The 20,265-nt window shown below is 39.7% G+C and overlaps 1 protein-coding gene across 1 annotated transcript in view; it reads right to left on the reverse strand.

The window, feature by feature from the left end:
• Positions 1 to 20,265, reverse strand: part of LOC138176134 (protein kinase C theta type) — a 132,747-nt gene that overhangs the window by 78,838 nt on the left and 33,644 nt on the right. Inside the window, exons 8-11 of the mRNA XM_069106902.1 lie at positions 20,025 to 20,134; positions 19,263 to 19,386; positions 8,940 to 9,100; positions 2,206 to 2,379 (exon numbers count right to left, since the gene is read on the reverse strand). Coding sequence (XP_068963003.1) covers positions 2,206 to 2,379; positions 8,940 to 9,100; positions 19,263 to 19,386; positions 20,025 to 20,134 — 569 coding nt within the window. The remainder of the gene's footprint in view (positions 1 to 2,205; positions 2,380 to 8,939; positions 9,101 to 19,262; positions 19,387 to 20,024; positions 20,135 to 20,265) is intronic.

Genomic DNA, 20,265 nt, shown 5'->3' on the forward strand with positions numbered 1-20,265 from the left:
ACTGAACACACATGTCTCCCTGATTCTACAGCCAGCACTCCATTCATTATACTATTCTTCCTCTGAGACCTATAATCAGAAGTCAGAAGGCCTGGGTTTTCAATCTACCGTGTTTCCCCGATAATAAGACACTATCTTATTAAATTTTTTTGGACAGAAAAAACACCAGAGGGCTTATTTTCAGGGGAGGGCTTATTTTAATGAACATTGACAGCAATTTTAATAAACAGGTAAATGTGAACAAAAAAATGTACCTTTATTCAATAAGCAAATCACTGGGGAAGAACAGGATGACGTGCTCACTGCTGCAGCTCTGATTGGATGCAGCTTGGAGTGCGGCGTGCGTTTCACCCGGGGGGGGGATGGTGCATACAGAGGGTACCGTAATGTAGCGTGTAGCGCAGGGGATCTCAATAGGGCTTATTTTCGGGGGAGGGCTTATTTTAGAGGAATCTTACACAGTAAGGGGAGGGCTTATTTTCGGGATAGGTCTTATTATCGGGGAAACACGGTAGCTCAGTCATTACATAGTTGTGTGACTTTGGGTAAGTCACTTAGCCCCTCTGTAAAATGAGGAGGTTAATGAAGTGAATTAAAAGGCCCTTCCAATTTAAAAATTCTAAAGCTCTAAATCAACTTAACCTGCAGTCTACAGACTACCCCCTCTATCCCCTGCCACCCAGGAATCTGCGGACTTGGATGGAGAAAAAAAATGCTCCTTTATTTTAATATAGTTTCCTTTCAAGCCTACCAATTTTGTTGCATTTGTTTAAGAATACAGTTATCCCTTCCACATTGTAGAGGTTAGGGGCATGGTGCCTCCATGATCTGGAAAACTGGTATAAAATTTTTTGGTCCTCCATTTGTACCAGGAAAGAAGTCTGAATTTTTTCTTTTTCTTTTAAGGGGTGTTTACAGTACCCTATTATAAAATTTGCTTAAAGTATTTGTTCATAGATTCTGCATTCACAAGCAGCTTTTAAAAACTTTCTGCAAATTCCCATTTAATTTCTTTTTTTGTTTTTTGCTTTTTGGAGGGCAATTGGGGTTGACTTGCCCAAGGTCACACGACTAGTTTTTGGGTTAAGTGTCTGAGGTCAGATTTGAACTCAGGTCCTCCTGATTCCAAGGCTGGTGCTCTATTCACTGCACCACCTAGCCACTACCCCCCTCCCCCCCATTTAATTTGTTATGCCGACCTACAATATATTGAAACTGTGATGGGGAAAGTCGTGATGAGGAAGGGATAACTGTATTATTCTAAGGCAGGCCTGCACAACCTGTGACCCGCCAAAGATTTCCTCTACATACAAAGGATGTTTTCCTCTACTTTTTTTCCCAGGCTGCCTGAAATTGTTTGGCATGTAATAAGTGTCCTGTGGGCCTGCAGTTTGTGTAGGCCTTTCTAAGGGGCCCATTGGTTTCACCAAAATGCCAAAAAGGATTCCATGTTATAAAAAAGATTAAGAATTCCTAGTTACAGGAACTTTTTTTGCGCTGAAGTTTTAGCTATTCACACTTTCTGAGCAAATGTAATCCTCTAAAAGAGTTTAAATCTTCATGTTGGCTTGCCTTTTTTACTTTGATCTAGCTTAATCTAATGCTGTAGGAGAGGAAATTTTTTTTCTGACAGTAAACATCTTAGAACCCACATAGTGAAAGAGGAATGGAAATGCAGGTGTTTCTACTTTCTAGTCTCCTTAACTCATCATTAAATATTTACTAAGCTCTCACAAGGAGCCTGGCGTCCACGACAACCCTGTTGGAGTATACAACTGCACAAGTGTTTTGACCTCGGTGGTGCCTGGAAGGCCTTTTCCAACTTGCCCTCCCCCTCCAAAGTGCATCCTTTGACTTCCTGCCTGTCACAGTGTATGAAATTCCACTAAAGACATACTTTGCCTAAATGCCATTGATTGGTTTTATGAAGAAGGAAACAAGAATTTATCAAGTGCCTATTACATGCCAGGAACTGAACTGAGCACTTGACAAATATTATCTCATTTGATTTTCTCAATAATCCTGGGAGGCAGGTGTTGCTATCATCCTCAGTTTACAGTTGGATAAATGGCAGTGTTCATTTACCTCTGGACCAACACTTGAGGTCAATGGAACTAGAGATTTTCACTTCAGGGCTGAATTTGGTGTCCCAACTACTATTCTCTTTGAGGGACAAGTGATTTAAATACACATATCAGTCTGTACCTCAGTCTGGAATGTGCAGTATACATGAGTTAGAAACGGATGTTCCCAGGCCAGTGAAAGAACTCTCTTTTCCACCATCGTACACTCGACATCATCGTCCATCAAAACAACATCTTTCTTCAAGGCTTTTACTGCGAAGAATTGGTTCGTTTTCCTGAATTCTGCCAGGAATACCTTGGAGAGAAACAAGTGATTGGTTTAGACTTGTCTTGAAAAAAAAATTGGGTCCACAAAACTCTTATAAGGACTAAGGGCTAAGACTTTCTTTTCTCTCGAGTCAGAGTAGAAATCTATTTTCATTGGCCCAGGGCATTATTTAACATTTTAATATTATAAACCTTTGTTGAAGTTTCTTTTACTAACAAATGCTCTACAATTTAACTTTTGGTTCTCATTTCAGGATTTATCATAGCATTAAAAATGCCATGGCATGGAATATTATTCTCTGGGCCTAAAAAATGCAACAACTACTAGTTACTCCAGTTTCACTGGGCTGAAGGACAAAGGGTAGAAAAGAATAAATAAAACATATGCTGTTTGGAAAGCCCCCAATTTCTATCCTCAGTACATATGCACATATACACACATACACACTTTCTTTCTGAGGTGGTGAATACAGATAGTTACATCTCAACTGAGTGCGAATAAAGAATTTCCTGTAGTGGTCACATGTGTTCACATCTGCAGTATTTGAAGTATAATTATGTAAAGCATGGTAATGCTTCCATCCCAGTGGAAATATGTGGTGAAAATTGGAATAATGGGGCCACTTCAGGAGATGAATCATTCTCACTAATTAGGACCTAGCTGTATTTCAGTTCCTCTATCATCCTCTGCCCCACTCTCCCAAATATAAACTAGTGTCAATTTTAGGAAGGAAATTGTTTCTCAGGTAAATGGGGTGACTGAGTGGTTAATCAGGCCCCAAATACTGACATTGATGGCTAATTTTTCTTGCCAGTTTCAAGCCATTGGCTTGAAGGGGGATCAAGGTATTGAGAAGTTGGACGGCCATCAATATGGCAAATATACAACATATAGGTTGTTCATTCATAAACTCCTATCTCCCTGATGAATTTTGTGAAAAGTATGGAGACCATGCATTTTGGAATTAGAAAAATACCCCCAGGGATCCTGGGAATAATCAGTGAGGGTTACAGCTAGGTTCTGATTAGTTGAAAGAGTGGATCCTGTGAAACAGTCACTGTATTAGAATTCAACTTCATATTTCCATTGGGCTGGAACAGTTACCATATTTTACATAATTATAGCTTCAAATAGGGTAAATTCAAATATCTGTGACTGATTCAGGGGAATTCATTGTTCACACTAATCAGGACCTTAAGGTCACTGTGGGCCCAATGAACAAAGAAGCCCTGAGGATCACAATCTGTTTCCAACTACTGGCCCCCTCTCCCCCTGCTGCCCCCCCAACATTTTGAGCCCACTATTATTTTATGAGGATATGGGAAAAGGGCAAAGATTTCTCTGGGGAATCATAAATCACATGAAGGGAGGCCCCTGAACAAAAGGAGAAATCATAAAATCTCAGTTGGAAGAGAACTCAAAGGCCATCTAATCCAACTTATATGGATAGGAATTACCTTTACAACTTAACCAATAGGTGGTCATCTATTCCTTTCTCTTTAGGACTTCCAATGATGGGAAAATCCAGTATATCTCCCAAACTAGAGTAGCTACCACTCTAACAGGAAGTTTTTCTGCACACTCAACTCTAACTACCCTTATTGTGATTTTTTTTTTAAAGCAATAGGGGTTAAGTAACTTGCTCAAGGTTACATGGCCAGTTATTTCTGGGTGTGGTGCTGAGTATCTGAGCTCGGATTTGATCCAGGTCATCCCGACACTGGAGCCGGTGCTCTTACTTGCTGAGCCACCTGGCCGCCCCTTCTTACTGTGATTTCTAACTGTCACTCCTACTCCCATCCTCTGGGACCAAGAAGAACAAATTTAATTTCTTTTCTACATTATAGCATCACATATTTATAGACAGTTATCATGTACTCTCTAAGTCTTCTGTTCTCTAGGCTAAAATCCCTGGTTCCTTCAATGGCTTCTCACCTTCCTGACAATTCTCCTCTTGACTTATCAATGTCCCTTCCTAAAATATGGCACCAGAAGAGAGTACTATACTCCACATCGCCCTAGAGCAGGGTGACCACCTGCTTCATTCTGGATACTATCATCTCTTAAAATAAAGTTCAAGAGCAGGACTCATTATTTTTTCCCTCCACTATTCATGTAGAGGACAACACACCCTCCCCAGTCCCTCAGTTACACCCTAGGAGTCACCCTGGGTCTCTCACACTGCCCTCCCCCCACTCTGTGAAATCCAATCTACTGTGAAAGCCTAATGATTTCACCTTAGCAACATCTCTCTAATATTCCCCCTTCCCTCCTGACACTGCCATTGTTCTGGTGCCAGTCCTCATTGCCCCATGCCTTGATTATCGCACTAGCCTGCTGGTGGATCTGCCTGTCCTCCATTAAAGTGCAGGCCCACTCACTTCACCCTCTCCATACCTACTCAAACTCCAGTGGCTCCCTATTGCCTTCAGGAGCAAATATGAAATGCTCCGTTTGGCATTTGAAACCCTCCATAACCTAGTCCCTTCTACCTTTCTGGTGTATTCTTCAACCCAGTGACAATGGTCTCCTGGCTGTGCTTCTATGCCTGGAACCCCCCTGACCTCCCTGGCTTCCTTTAAGTCTCAACTAAATCTCTCCTAACTCCTCTTAATTCCAGTGCCTTCCCTCTATGAATTATTTTCTATTGTTTGCATGCTATCTCCCCATTAGATCATAATTCAGGGATTATCTTTTGTCTCTTTTTGTAACCTTGGAGCTTACCATAGTGCCTGGCACATAGGAGGTGCTTAATAAATGTTTGGAGCAGCCAGGTGGATAGAGTGCCAGACCTGAAGTCAGGAGGACTCATCTTCCTGAATTCAGATCTGGCCTTAGACATTTGCTAGCTATGTGACCCTGGGCAAGTCACTCAACCCTGTTTGCCTGAGTTCCTTATTTGTAAAATGAACTAGAGAAGGAAATGGCAAACCACTCCAGTATCATAGCCAAGAAAATCCCAAATGGGATCACAAATAGTGGACATAACTGAACAATAACAAATGTTTACTGACTGATTGAATTAGGACTCTGTTTTGGTTGCCTTTGGTGTGCTCTTATCTTGCAGTGTGCAGATCTTTCAGTTCTCCTCCATCCTAACACTGAGCCATCGATTATTTAATTCCAAATGTAAAACTTTACGTTTGTTCCTACTCAATTTCATTTGATTTACTTAGTCCATTCTTCTAAACTGCATAGATCTTTCTAAAATTCTTATTTGGTCATCTCATATATTAGCTATACCTCCCGATTTTGTGACATTAACACATTTGATAAGCATGCTAGCCTATGTTTTCCTACAAGTATATGGGTAGAGTTTCTATCTGTCCCCTTGGATAGAAACTCTGAACAGCCTACGATTAAGGACAGATCCCTGGAGCACTCTACTAGATTCCTCCTTTCCAAGATGACATTAAGTAATTAATAACTATTCTTTGGATCTGAACATTTAGTCAGTTCTGAACTTATCTATTTCATTATTTAGTCCACCTCTGTCTATCTTGCCTGTAAGAGACTATTTTGTCTGCATGAGAGACTCTCAAAGGGGGCAGGTAGGTGGTGCAGTTGATAGAAAAACCTGGTCAAATCACTTAACCTGTTTACCTCAGTTTTCCCATCTGTAAAACGGGGACAATAATAGCACCTACCTATTACAAACAAATGATATTAGTATAGTGCCTGGTATGTATTGGGCATTATATTAATATTTGATATTATTATTAGGCAGCTGACATATAGCTCTTATCCCTTGAGGTACCAGTCTAGTAACTTTTTTTTAAACAAAGGAAATGAATTGAATCTAGTGTGATCTTGATGAAGATGTGTTGGTTCTTATTGATTAATGCTTCCTTTTCCAGTAAAAGTGAAAAGGAGAGAAGAAGCAAATTAGGAAGGAAGATGGGAGAAGAAAAGATAGAAGAAGAGGCAGTTCAAGATTGGGAAAAATGAGAGGAGGAAAAGAAAGTCAATTTAATAGAATCTCCATTATTGTGGGAAAGGTAGAAGTCCAGTGTTTGGTGGAGGTCATTTTTTGCTTCAAGTTTGAAATGAGAGTTCAAATTTTCTGCTCTTTAGGTAAAAGGCCTCACACACAGTAGGTAAGTAGCAAATACTTGCTGGACTGGATGATTAAATAAGGTCCTGAGGTGCTAATCCTTGTACATAGCAGAGTAAAACTGGACCTCTCATTTGCCCTTCAAATACTGACATAATTTGTAAATTTAATTGAATGGCTTTCTTATTCAAATATGGAAAGCCACAGGGTTGCGGACAAAAAGAAAAAAACAATTTCATTAACAATTAAAAGTGCTTTTGCTATAATTATTTCTCTCAATAAACACCCCCAAACCAGCCATAAACTAAGCAGCTGAAAAGGCAGTTTTAATCTACATTATGTACTTAGGATTTTTGGTAACATGTTATAATTGCACATTAATTGGTGACAAATGATAATCAAGAGTGGCTATAAAATTGTTTGTTGCGCCCAGATTAATGCCAAATGAATTTGTAGTGGGTAATATTATTGCAAGAAACATCTAAAAGAATTAAGGATGACCAGGGGCAGTTTGAAAAGAATAGCGGAATTTGCTGAAGGCAACTGCTGGTGTTGAGACCCAAATTCTAAGTGGGATGCAACTTTATGCTGCTGTTTTTGCTGTTAACTTGTAATTGAGTTTGCTCGATATAATTTAGGTGAATGTCTCTGCCAAAGTCTAGAGAACAGGTGTCTAAATATTACATGGAAAGGAGTTACACAAGTGTATGTGTATGAAGCAGGGTGATCTTTCTCAGGTGGGGAAGGACCCATGCCAGTGGGCTTCAGTCCCAATGGACTTTTTCTAGGGCTACATTTAGGTACATAAAAGCATTATAAGACCAGCGAGGATCTCTGCATATTAAGAACATATCTCTTTATCTTTCCATAGCCCATTCTCAATGTCTTATCTTGAAAATTCCCTATCCTTACTGATGTTAGAGCTCACCAAAAATATTCCACTTGCCCATGATAATTGGTTAGGATTACATACAGAAGATTGCTGGTCCCCTTTTTTATTCAAAAAATCTTAAAAATTGGAGGGGACCTCTAACCTGTACCTGTATCTGAACAAGAATCCCTCTATACCTTCCCTGACAAAAGATGGTCCAGCCTTTGTTTGAAACTCTCCAAAGAGGGGAACTACATGACCTCTCAAGCAAGCCCATTCTACTTGGAAATAACTAGTGATTTGGAAGCTTTTCCTTCCAAGAAGCCTAGATTTTGCTCTGCACCTGCAACTACTGCTTCTTGTTCTTCCCTGGATGCCAAGTGGAATGAGTCCTTTTCCAAAGTATAAGCCCTTTGATGATAGTTCTTATGTCTACTCCCACCCCACCTTCTTAAGGTCAAAACTCCTCAGTGGCAAACTGAGGGTCCTTGAGGAGCAGCTGCTGCCTGGAAATCTGAGTTTGTAACCCCTAAGTAATTTTATCTTTAGGATAAGCATTCCATATTGCTATCAATGTTCTATCTTCCATACCTCATCATAATTGGGATGTGAGCTGGAAAATCACTTAGAGAATTAAAAGGTAGGTATGCCCAATCATACTAGCCCATTACTGCAACTCTATACTCCACTCTGGTCTTTAGGACTTGGAGTAAATGTTTCTGCCTTCGTGATACCCCTGCTCTGTCTTCATATACTAAAAGGAGAAAACATCATGGAAGTGACATTGATTGGCACTCCTCTTTCCCAAACATGCCTTGTTCTCTTTCTCTTTTCCCCTATTTTATTTCTTGCCTCACAGCTACCAAACATACCCCTGGTGCCCTTGGGAATTATTTCGTGGTGCTGGTATCACTAAAGGCTTCCCTGATTCTCCCATTTCTCCCCTCTTAAATTTTCCTAGAGTAATTTGCCTCTATCACATTTTTGGTATCATATTTGGTTTCTGAAAACCCCTTATATTGCCTGTTAGATAGGCAACTCCTTAAAGAGAGGGAGAATATTATTTTTTATCTTTTTTATTTCCAGCACTTAGTACAGTATTTCAAACAATGTTGTTCAGTTGTGTCAGACTCTTTGTGATCCCATTTGGGGCTTTCTTGGCAAAGATGCTGGAGTGGTTTGCCATTTCCTTCTCCAATTTATTTTACAGATGAAGAAACAGAGGCAAACAGGGTTAAGTGACTGCCCAGGTCACACAGCTACTAAGTGTATGAGGCCAGATTTGAACCCAGTCTTTCTAACATGAGGCCCAGCACTCTATCCATTACACCACCTAGCTCTCCCTACTTTGAACATAGTAGACATTTAACTAAAGTTGGTCAAATTGAAATGTTAATCCTTGTTTTCAACCAATGTTTCTAGAAACTATGGCTTCAGGAGTATCGGTGTTGTATTTTCAGAGGGATATTGATAAGCCAGAGAATGTTCAGAGGAAGGCCTCTAGATTTTTGTACCAAACACAAATCCTTCCTTATTGAAATGCTGTTCGATGAATTCCTCCTATGATTCCAGCCCCAGAATGATTAGCCCCACTGACAAGAATCCTTGTTCATTTTAATTTCTGGGATCAGACCAGATGAACTTCCTCATCCTGTAACGTACCTTGCCAAAACTTCCTTTTCCCAACATTTTGTGCAAAATGAAATCCTCAATACTGAATTTCATCCTGAGGGATAGTTGTTCTGTCTTCAGTACTGGTCCTGAAAGAGGCTCCGTGCTCACCATCCCTTCCACTGGCAGCTCCCAGGAGATTCCCTGAGGCTCTGAAAGGAGCAAGCCAGTTACTGAAAATGAACTTCAGGAAATTGAATGGCTTCCCAATCACACAGACTTCATGTAGTTTGTACTTCAAATATCCCATTTGAGGAGCTCGTGCTATTTGATTATGGGGTAGGGACCTTTAAGTATAGTCTGAATTTCTCTGTGTTCCTCTACAGGGGCTGTATCTCAAGCTGCTGGTCACGGATAAAACCCTCAACCACCCAATGATCATAAATGCAGAACAAAATCAGACTATGCACAAATTGGGATCTGAACCAAAACTAAAAAAAAAAAATCCTTTTTGACTGTCCTTTGTGTCATTGTGGTTGATGGCTATCAGATATATCACCCCAATGGCACTGGCACCTGAAAATAACTACAGTCAATATTTAAACAGTTTGTACATTGTCTCATTTGATTCATATAACAATCCCATGACATAGGTACTGCACAGAGGATTATCCCCATTGTATAGAAAGTGATGCTCAGAATAGTTAGATGACTTGCCAATTGCCACATGGCTAAAAGTCATTGCAAAATTCGAACCAAGTCCTTCCCTAAATGCCAAAACCATTCATCTTTCCTTGACTTTGTGTTAAATTTAACACAGGTTTTTGTTTTTTTTTTCATTCATCAAAGTCTCAGTGAAAAAGCTAAATTCGCTGCTCCTGCCCTTATTCTGGACCTCAGAAATCCTGGGCTCAAATCCTATCCTTCATCAATTACAATCTGTGAAACCTTACATAAGAAACTTAACCTGCTTAGACCTCGGTTTCCTCATCTGAATATTGAGGGATTGGATTAGATGCCAAAGGTGGCAGCTAGGTGGCACAGTGGATAGAGTGCTTCAATCTGGAATCAGACCTGATTTCGAGCCTTAGACACTACTTGGCTGTGTGACCCTGGATAAGTCATTTAACATTTATCAGCCTCAGTTTCCTCACCCGTAAAAGGGGGTTAATAATTGTACCTACCCCCTACGGTTGTTGAAAGATCAAATGATTTTTAAAAGTGTTTTGCAAACCTGACAACATCATATAAATGCTTTCTTCATGTTCTTTTAGGTTCTTTGTATCCCTAAATCTATGATCCCATGGCACAAACTTTGCTTTGTAGTCCTATGGCTAGAATTTGAGCCTATTTCCTCCTAATTAGAGGAGGTAGTATAGAGGAATGAACATTTGAATGAGGATTAAAAGGCATGGATTCCTAGAACTCCAACCTGCTATAGACTGGAGTATGACCCCCAAACATGTCTGTTTAACCTACCTGAGCTATCAGTGTAAATGAAGAACAACTTTTTCCTAGTTCTAACACTTAATGACTCAAGTCCTCAGACATCCTGCTCTCTTTAAGGCAAACACAAATTTTATCCTTTGTGTTTAGAAGATCTCCAGCCTAGAATCATATGTCCATTATTTTCTTTGGGCTTACCTTCTAAGTGAAAACTTAACTACCTTCAAATTGTTAGCTAAATAGCAGTCCTTTGATTCTTGATAAATAGAATTTTGAGTGTGGCAGACTATTTCTCCATGAAATTGTTCTCCTATGTGTCATCTTGTTGTATAATGACCCTTAGTTCCTAGAAGACTATGTATTACCAACAAAGCATAAGCTATGAATGTTCCTACCAGGCTACACAGGAGTATTTTTTTTTGCCTTTTTTTTTTGGAGGGGGGAAGACAGGGCAATTGGGGTTAAGTGATTTGCCCAAGGTCACACAGCTAGTTTGTGTGTGTGTGTGTGTGTGTGTGTGTGTGTGTGTGAAGTGTCTGAGTTCAGATTTGAACTCAGGTCCTCCTGACTCCAGGGCCGGTGCTCTATTCACTGTGCCAACCTAGCCTAGACAGGATCTGAGTGTCTCAAAAAGACCGAGTTTACTGTCTTAGCACTAACCTATCTAGGAAAGGAGAGCCACAGTTGGTTAAGCACTACATGACGAATGGTGTGTGTGTGCAGGCATGTATACATACACACACAGGGAACATCACGAATTAGAAAGTACTGAAAACACGGCGGAGTTATGATCTTCACCAGAGGGAAAAGCCACGTGATAATGATGGATTTACTGAAGTATTAAAGCATAATTGGGACATTGACAGTCCCTACCCATCTCTATTTGCCTTTTTAAAATCTGTAAAGTGTAGGTAACAGGCAAATATGTTACACTCTGGGGGCAGCCAATCAACCATTGACTGTTATCACAGTCAGATTCATATCTGCATAATTCTGTAACAGAGAATGGTGACAACTTTAAATTGGGCACTTACAGAATAACAGAAATATGAAGAAACCTAGAGACCATCTACTACAGTGTTCTGTAGTCATTATAGGTTATAATCCTTTAACCTTCACCTGATGACCTCAGGTGATGGGGGGCAGTACCCCACTACTTTCTGAGGCATTCTATCCGCTCTGCTTTTGGGTAACTGCATTGTTTGAAAGTTGCCTCTCTCAACTTCATCCGTGGTTCCCATTTTTGCCCTATGGTACTAAGCACAACATGTCCAATATTTATTTCAAATACTCCAAGGCAGTCCTTATACACGTTCCTCTAACCTTTCCATTACCCCCTTAAAGTATCACTTCTCCAAGTTAAACTATTAATGCTGTTTGTGATATGGTCTTATCATTCTAGTCCTCTTTAACTGGACGCTTTCCATCTTAGTGGCCTTCTTAAAACACAGTGCTCTGAACTCAACACATTTCCTCTTCCCTCTTTCTGGATTCTCTCTTAACCTGCTTGGCCCTCGGTTTCCTTATCTGAATATTGAGGGGTTGGATTAGATGCCAAAGGTGATAGCTAGGTGGCACAGTGGATAGAGTGCTTGAACCTGTAGTTGGAAGACCCAAGTTTGAGCCTTAGACACTACTAGGCTGTGTGACCCTAGACAAGTTATTTAACACTTATCAGCCTCAGTTTTCTCACCTGTAAATGGGGGTTAATAATAGTACCCACCTCCTAGGGTTGTTGGAAGAGTGGGTTTTTGTCATCTTATTGTATTGTTCTGATCCTTCTCTTTCCTTCTCAGGCTCTTTCCAAGAGCAGCTTCTGTGTCCTACAGCTGTGTGTGGGTATATCCTTGGGCTCTATTCTGAGCTGTCTACTATATACTCTCTCTGGATAATTTCACAAGTACTCATGGGTTTAACTATCAACTCAATGGCAGCTCCCAGATTCACATAAATTGCCCTTGCCTCTCTCCTCAGCTTTAGATGCACCTGAATTTTCCATAAGCATCTCAAATTCAACATATAAAAAACATGCACAGAACAAAATATATCTTTCCCTCGAAAGCCTTCCCTCCCCTAACTTGACTGTTTTTTTCCTCACCAAGGGCATCGTAATCCTTCCAGTTACCCATGTCTGTAGCCTTTGTGCCTTTCTCAGCTCTTCACACTCCTCCCCAACTTTCTTTTATCTTATCTGTTGTCAAGTCTTGAATATTCTATCTCCATAACATCTATTGTGTCTGTCCCCTAATTAGGTCTTCCTTCACCAATATTCTCTCCCCTGCTCAAGAAGTTTTAGGGGCTCCCAATTGCCTCTAAGATAAAATACACACTTCTCTATTTGACATGTAAAGTCCTTCAAAATCTGGCTCCAATCTACCTTTCCAGGCTGAATCTAAATTACTGTCCCATTACACCCCCTGTGTTATTGCCAATCTGGCCTACTCAATGTCCCTACTGTTGAGTCAGTTTTCATGGCAGACACTGGAGTAGTTTGTTATTTCCTTCTCTAGCTCATTTTACAGAAGAGGAGACTGAGGCAAACAGGAATGAGTGACTTGCCCAGGGTCACACAGCTAGTAAGTGTCTGAGGCCCAAACTGAACCTGTGAAGATGCACCTTCCACCTAGCTACCCCATACATATAATAAATATCCCTTCTGGACTTTAGAATGCTTGGAATGCCCATTCACATTCGTTTTCTTTTTCCCTCCCTCCCTCTCTGTCTCTTACATCCCTAGCTTCATCCAAGTCTTTGCTCAAATATCACTTCCTAAAAAAGACTTTCTTGAACTCTCCAGTTGTTAGTGCTTCCCCCACCTCAGTTACTTTTGGGGGCACATACTTTGTATTTACCGATCTGTGTATCAGAATTCAAGTTGTCCGAAGTCAGGGAGTGTTTTCTTTTGACCTTTTGTAGTCTTGGTGCCTAGCATAGTGCCAGACAGATAATAAGAGCCTAATTAATGTGTATTTAATTGAATTGAAATTAATGTGGTTGGACTATGAAAGAGCATAACGGGACTGTCACCTCCTCTTTTCTGGAGGATATAATTGTCTTAAGGCAGCCTAACATCCCATTACCCTTTTGGCTGCCATATCATAGTACTGCCTCATGTTGAGTTGGAACCCACATTTTTCCCCCTCTTGAACAGGACGTGAAGTTGTTTTTTAAATCAGGTTGCATTTATCTCTGTCGAATTTTATCTTCTTAGATGTGCTTCATCATTTTAGTCCCTCATGATTTTTTTGGATTCTGGCTCTGTCATCCAGGACGTTAACTATTCTTCCAACTTGTGCCTCATCTGAACATTTGATAAAAATGTCACTTATGTTTTCATAGAAATCATCATTAAAAATGTTAAACAGCAAAGGGTCAGGGAGAGATACCAAGAACAGCTGTCTCTCCTTCCAGATAAAATCCTCTAAATTTAAATACAATCATTAATGACTATTTTGGTGCTGAATCTATCTAATGATTTTATTGTCTAAACCACCCCTTTCTATCTTGTCCACAGTATCTGCATTGAAAGACTTCAAACAATTTGACAAATAAACTATAGGGACCAGATGTCCTACTGTTCTCTCAAACTTAACATCCAATATATCGTATATCTATGAGTTCTCATGAAGTAATGGATAGAGGGCTGGGCTTGGAATAAAAAAGACATGGGGTCAAATTTATCTTCAGATGCACTAAGAAAGTCACTGTGTACCTTAGTTTCCCCGTCTATAAAATAAGGGAGTCAGATTCTATGACTGCTAAGGCTCTTTACAGGTCTAAGTGTATTATCCTATTAAAAAGGAAATTGTCTTTCCCTCTAATCCTTCTTTCTTATTTTGTATTTCTGTTAAGGGTACCTCCTAGGCACCTAGATTTGCAAATTTGGAATCATCTTCAAGTCTTCATTGTCTTTCATCCCTTCTCTCATCCCTCCTTCCCATATCCAATCATTTCTCAAGTCTTGTTGATCCCATCTCTATAACATCTTAAGATGTCTACTTTTCTCCATTCACATGGCTACTATGCTACCCTCCAAGCTGGTCTCTAATTTATCTCCCTTTAATACTGCTTTGAAAGTGATATTCCTGAAGCATAGGTGTGAACATGTCACCTCCTTGCTCAAGAAGCTCCATGGGCTCCTTATTGTCTTGGGATCCAATAAATACTTCTCTGAATGGCAGTTAAAGCCGGTCTCTTCACAGATTTAGTACACCTTATTTCTCTTCACATGCTCTCAATCTACTTCTTGTGCCTCACACATCACATTCCATTACCTATCTCTGGGTCTTTGGGTAGGCTGTCTCCCTTGCCTGGAACTCATTCTCTTCTCTTTCCTGCCTCTTAAAATCTCTAATTTCCTTCAAGGTTCAACACAAGTGCCACCTTCTACTTGAGGCCTTTTATTATCTTCCCAGCTGTCAGTACCACACTTCAATTACCTTGTATTTAATTTAAAAATATTTTGCATATATTAATTTATATTCATCCTATTTCCACTGTGAGAATATAAGTTCCTTGAGGGCAATTCATGTTTTATTTTTGTCTTTGTATCCTCAGGGCCTAGGATAGTACCTGGTACATTAAAATCATTTTAAGAAATGCTTGTTGATTGATTAGTTGCTATTGCTCATATACAAGTATAGTAATTTAACCAAAAAAAGGTAAAACAAAATGACTTGAGTTTAGTCTGATATGGCCTGTTCTTTTTGAAGCTCTGCTGTCTGTTAATGGTCAGTTCTTCCTGGACCAAGTGCTCACAAACAATCCTTTCTAGACTTCTACCAAAAATGGAGGTCAAGTTTACTGGCATATAGTTTGCAGATTCTACTCTCTTAACTTTTTTAAAAAAGAGAATATACTTGCTCTTCTTCAATTATATGGTACCTCATTTGTCCTTCAGAGTCTTTCAAAGGTCACTGGTGATGTCTAAGAAGTTGCACCTACTAGTTGGTTCATTCTATAAGGTAGGATTCAGCAGAACTCACAAAAGGCAACTAGTTGCTCTCAAATATTTTTGTTTTATCTTTGCCAATGCAAAACACATTTTCCTTGACTGAGAAAACAAAATCAACATAATTTCTGAGTATTTTTGCCATCTCTCTGTCTTCCCTTATCACCTTCCCATCATCCCTCAGCAGAAGTCCTAGTCCTTTCTCTTTTTCCTAATAAAACTATTTTTAAAAAAATCACATTTTGCTGACTGACATTCCTCATCAAGTTCGGTTCATTGTGAGCATTCATAATACTACACTTAAAATACCATGCCAGACTTTTGTGTTAATCTCCCATTATGCCATGCTACCATTTTTTATACATATATTCTAAAAATCCAAGTTGACCAATGAATTCTTCGGATATCCATGCTATTTCCCTTAGAAAATTTCTACCCTTGCTGGAAATGCTTCCATTATATCTTTTTAATTTCATTCTTGAGGGTTTCTAATCCTTCCAGGATGTCTTCTCCTACACAATTTTAAGCCATGGTATTCTATCTGCCCTAAGTCTAGTCTAGACTCTTTAAAAGAAACTTTCTCACAGGGTGCATGTTAGACTGTGAATTCTAATACGAAATATTTATTTCCCTCAAGAATTCTTCTATCATTTATTCTTCAGCAACCAGTTCTTTTCTATCAGTCAGCTTCAACTCCAGAATAGCAATTTCCCTTTCTACTACTGAACTTGGAAGGATGCAATTACTAAGGCAAGCCAAGAATTTATTAGCTGCTATGCTTTTGCAAAAGGGAAGGGAACATTGCCTCCTATGTACCAGGCTGCACTGTGCTAAATGCTTTACACACATTACCTCAATTGAAAAGAGAACTCTAGCAGAAACTTGGATAATTGAAGTTCCCCACCACAATTTTATCATATTTCTGTGCCAGACTTGTTACTTTTCCCCCAAATTCCCATTTCCTCCTGTCCAGGTAACCTATAATTTACTTCTATGGAAAACTTTCCTGTTTCTCCCTCCAAAGAAATTTCTGGGCAATATAATCTTTCTGAGGAAAAAGACTAATTTCTATCTTTCTATCCCTAGTGCCTAGGATAGCACACAGTAGGTATACAATAAAAAATTATTAAATTGAATTCACTGAAATATTTCTTATAATTTTTCCCTGTTCTGGTTTCTAGATTTCTTCACAAGAGTATTTCTTAATATACTCTGTGCTCTCCACCCAGGCTCCATTTTCCCCCCCTATTCTGTTCCATTTGAATAATATACATTTCTGAACTATGTATTCCCACTGTGAGTCTCATTCCATTAAGTCTCACTGATATCTGTGGGGCCAATTTGTCTCCTTCCATTAAGGTATACAGTTCATTCACTTTGCTTATTGCTAGTATATTGTACATTTGTGTACAGACATATGCAGACATGTGTTTTATTGCTGATTCTTGGATTCTCTGGTGAATTAAGGGGCATCTTTACCTCTATTCTTCCTTTGTTGTCAGGACTATATATTATTTATGGCTTTATAGACAATTTTTTCCCCCTTCACTTTAAAGTTCTTTTGATTAGATTTGTAAGACACTTGGCAAATACATTTTCACCAGGCCCCATTAGTCATGGTCCATTCCTGGCCCTCATTCCTATATTTTAAGTTATATTCCAAAAACCCTAATCCTAATTCTCATCTGCCATCTTCCTAGCTAGCTATTCATTTACCAAATCCACTTTCTCTTCTGAAGACCCTGACTCCCATTGGTTGCAGAGATGAAAACGCCACCTCTGTCACTAAAGTCCTTGGTTTCTTGCCTTGGGCTTCATTTTCTCTTGCAATATTCCCTACGATATTTTTTAGATTCCTTCTGGCAGTATCAGTTGTCAAATGAATCACTAGAAGTGGACTGTGGTCATCAGGTCTATGAAGTCCTGGAAAGGCCTCAGTCGTGACCCAGATACATGCCCTAGGAAAATCGCAGACCTCCTTATAGCGAGGCAGAAGAGTGGTACCATGATACTCCCCAGCAAAGAATCACCACTACTCTTCTGCTTTTATTCCTTTGAGTCCCACAGGGTGCTCTCATTTCCTACACCTCATGACAATCAGTTTAATTCAATAATCGTTTGATTCAACACTTAAAACGTATTCATTATATCCATAATTCCTTTGTATAAACAACTTTTTTTTCCAGAGGTTCCAGATATCCCTTCTATGGGAAAGGTGTCATACCTATTACTAGGCTCTGAGGTATTCTTTTCTCCCTCTGCACCACATTATGGCACTCTAACCTCCTGATACTGGTCAGGATTCCCTTTTCCCTCTTCAGATCCCTTTTTAAAATTTCATTTTCACCTTGAAACCATTTTTTTCAAGGAATCTTTTCCATTCTCCAAATGCTAGAGAGTAAAGAGATGCTTCTGTAGACTCCTCTCTTACTGGAGGGAGAACAGGATACACTTTAAGCCCAGAGAGCTTTTACTTGACCACGATAAAACAAATATTGTACATTCTAGCAAGTCACTAATGCATCCTCTTTGCCCTATGTGCTACTGTCTGTAAAGGAGATCCTGTATTCTGCTATTCTTGTTGGCAGCTTGTGGTTATCTTTCAAAGGGTTCTGCTGGGGTACATTACCAAACAAAAACTGGAAACTTCTGAGACAGGCTATATTAATCACCTTTCCTCAAGTTTGCCCAACCATTACCTTTGATTGGCAATTAGTTGCATCTTGCCAAAAGATCAAGAAAAATACTCCTCTCATGGAAATAGCCCAGAATTATGTATATGAGGTGGGATCTGGCTGAACTAAAAGACACTTCATACCTCCTTCTTCGGATTGGTTTTTAGAAGTTTTATGCACTTTGTGCTGCTCTCCCCATTTTTCTGTTCTCACAAACCATTGCCAGTTTTGTTCAAGCAAAATTGTGCATCTTGTCTACTTCCAGCCCATTGCTACCAAGGAAGCCCTTGCTGTTCTATGTGGGGATGCACTCTTCTTTTTTTGTTTTTTTTTTTTTTAAAGCAATCGGGGTTAAGTAACTTGCTCAAGGTTACACGGCCAGTTATTTCTGGGTGTGGTGCTGAGTATCTGAGCCCGGGATTTGATCCAGGTCATCCCAACACTGGAGCCGGTGCTCTTACTGGTTGAGCCACCTGGCCGCCCCTAAGCAATTGGGGTTAAGTAACTTGCTCAAGGTTACACGGCCAGGTGTTTCTGGGTGGGTGCTAAGTGTCTGAGCCCGGGATTCGATCTCCAGGTCATCCTGACACTGGAGCCAGTGTTCTTACTCGCTGAGCTACCTGGCCGCCCTGCACTCTTCTTTTGAGTAATCTGTGTCTGCTTTAATTAGAGCAGGAGTCACTTGGAGAATAGCTAAACCTGTTCTAGAGTTTAGATATCCTCTGGTTCATACCCATCTTTTTATAAATGAGGAAACTGAGGTCAAGAGAAGTTAAATAATTCACCTGAGGTTATACATTTGTATGACAGTTTACATTACATCTTATCAGAAGTGATCTTCAGGATACCCCTATGAGGTAGGCAGTGATTATGATTCTCATTTTATAGATGAAGAAACAGGCACTTTCTTAGTCACCGATCTAGTAAGTAGAATAACCAGGACTAGAACCCGGGCCTTTTTACTCCTCATTTGCGCTGGCTCTATTACATTATGCTGCACTGCATAAAGAACAGAGTGACAAGACAGTCTGAGAACTTTAAAGGTATAAGGTCAGAGCTAACCATTAATAAAGACCCCACCAAGAGCAGCTAGAGGGCATAATGAGTAGAATGCTAGACTTACTAGTTGTGTGACCCTGGGCAAGTCAGTTGACTCCTCGTACTTCAGTTTTCTCATCAGTAATATGGAAATAACAATAGCACCTACCTCCCATCAAAATATATGTTCAGTTCTATGTAAGCCTTAAACTGCTATGTACATGGCTCACTGGTATCATCCTCTTCATCCCTCATTAAAGCTACCTTTTTTCCCAGCTGTAGAAATTGGTAAATATGGAATTGTTGCTCCTTGGGTTAGATGGATGGGGAGACCAATTTCAATCGGACCTTCTCTGAAGATCTGTTCTGTGTCACGTAGACATCGAGCCTGGGTTATAAACAAACAAACAGCAAATTATTCTCTTTTCTGTTAAAGGACCGACTCAACAATTAAGCACTACTCATGGTAAATTTCCATTTCTGGAACCCTGGATGGATTGGTAAACTGGGACATCCTGTCTGAAGCTTGGTATCTTTCCTTTTGTAGAGAAGGAAAAGAATAATGTCTACAGAGAAGAAAACTTTCCTAGTATTATTTCCAATTATCCATGAAGATCCATGATTTTCTCCCCCAATCCTTCTTGTCAAATCCTATACTATAGTTATGTTTATCCCGGGGTAGGGTGTGGGGGTAGAAAGGTTAAACTCTTGAGCAATCATAACAAACAGATAAAACTGGGGGCCATACATAAGGATTTCTGTGGGCTATATACAGACTTAGAAAATCATCTATTAACATTATCTATGTTGTACTGTATTTTTATTTATTTTGTTCAATATTTCCCAATTACATTTTAATCTGGTCCTGACACTCAAGAGAGTTGTGGGCCATGAGCTTGACACATCTGCTCTTGTGTATTTAAGAAATATGATGTAGGAGACTTGGCAGTGTTTTATGCCTCTTGGTTAAGTATCTCCCATTCAATTTCTCAAGTAAATTCATTGGCTATAAAGAGCATTCTCTACCTGTTGTGTGCTTTCGATCATTGCCAGAGCTTCTGCCATGAGTTTCTGGTTTACCCCACAAAGGTTGGCCACCTTTGTTTGGCATCGGTGGTGAACGTTCATGCCACATGCTGAAAGAAAGAAAGTGATGGAGTGGTGAAATGAGTAATACACCCAGAAGGACTAGCTGTCTGCGAATTATATTGCTTTTCTCTCTCTCTCTCTCTCTCCATCTATTCATCTATTTAGAACTATTTGTGTC

Source organism: Petaurus breviceps, unplaced genomic scaffold, assembly GCF_028583685.1.
Source record: "Petaurus breviceps papuanus isolate PSGF00001 unplaced genomic scaffold, PetGlider_PUasm1.0 81, whole genome shotgun sequence".
NCBI lineage: Eukaryota > Metazoa > Chordata > Mammalia > Diprotodontia > Petauridae > Petaurus > Petaurus breviceps.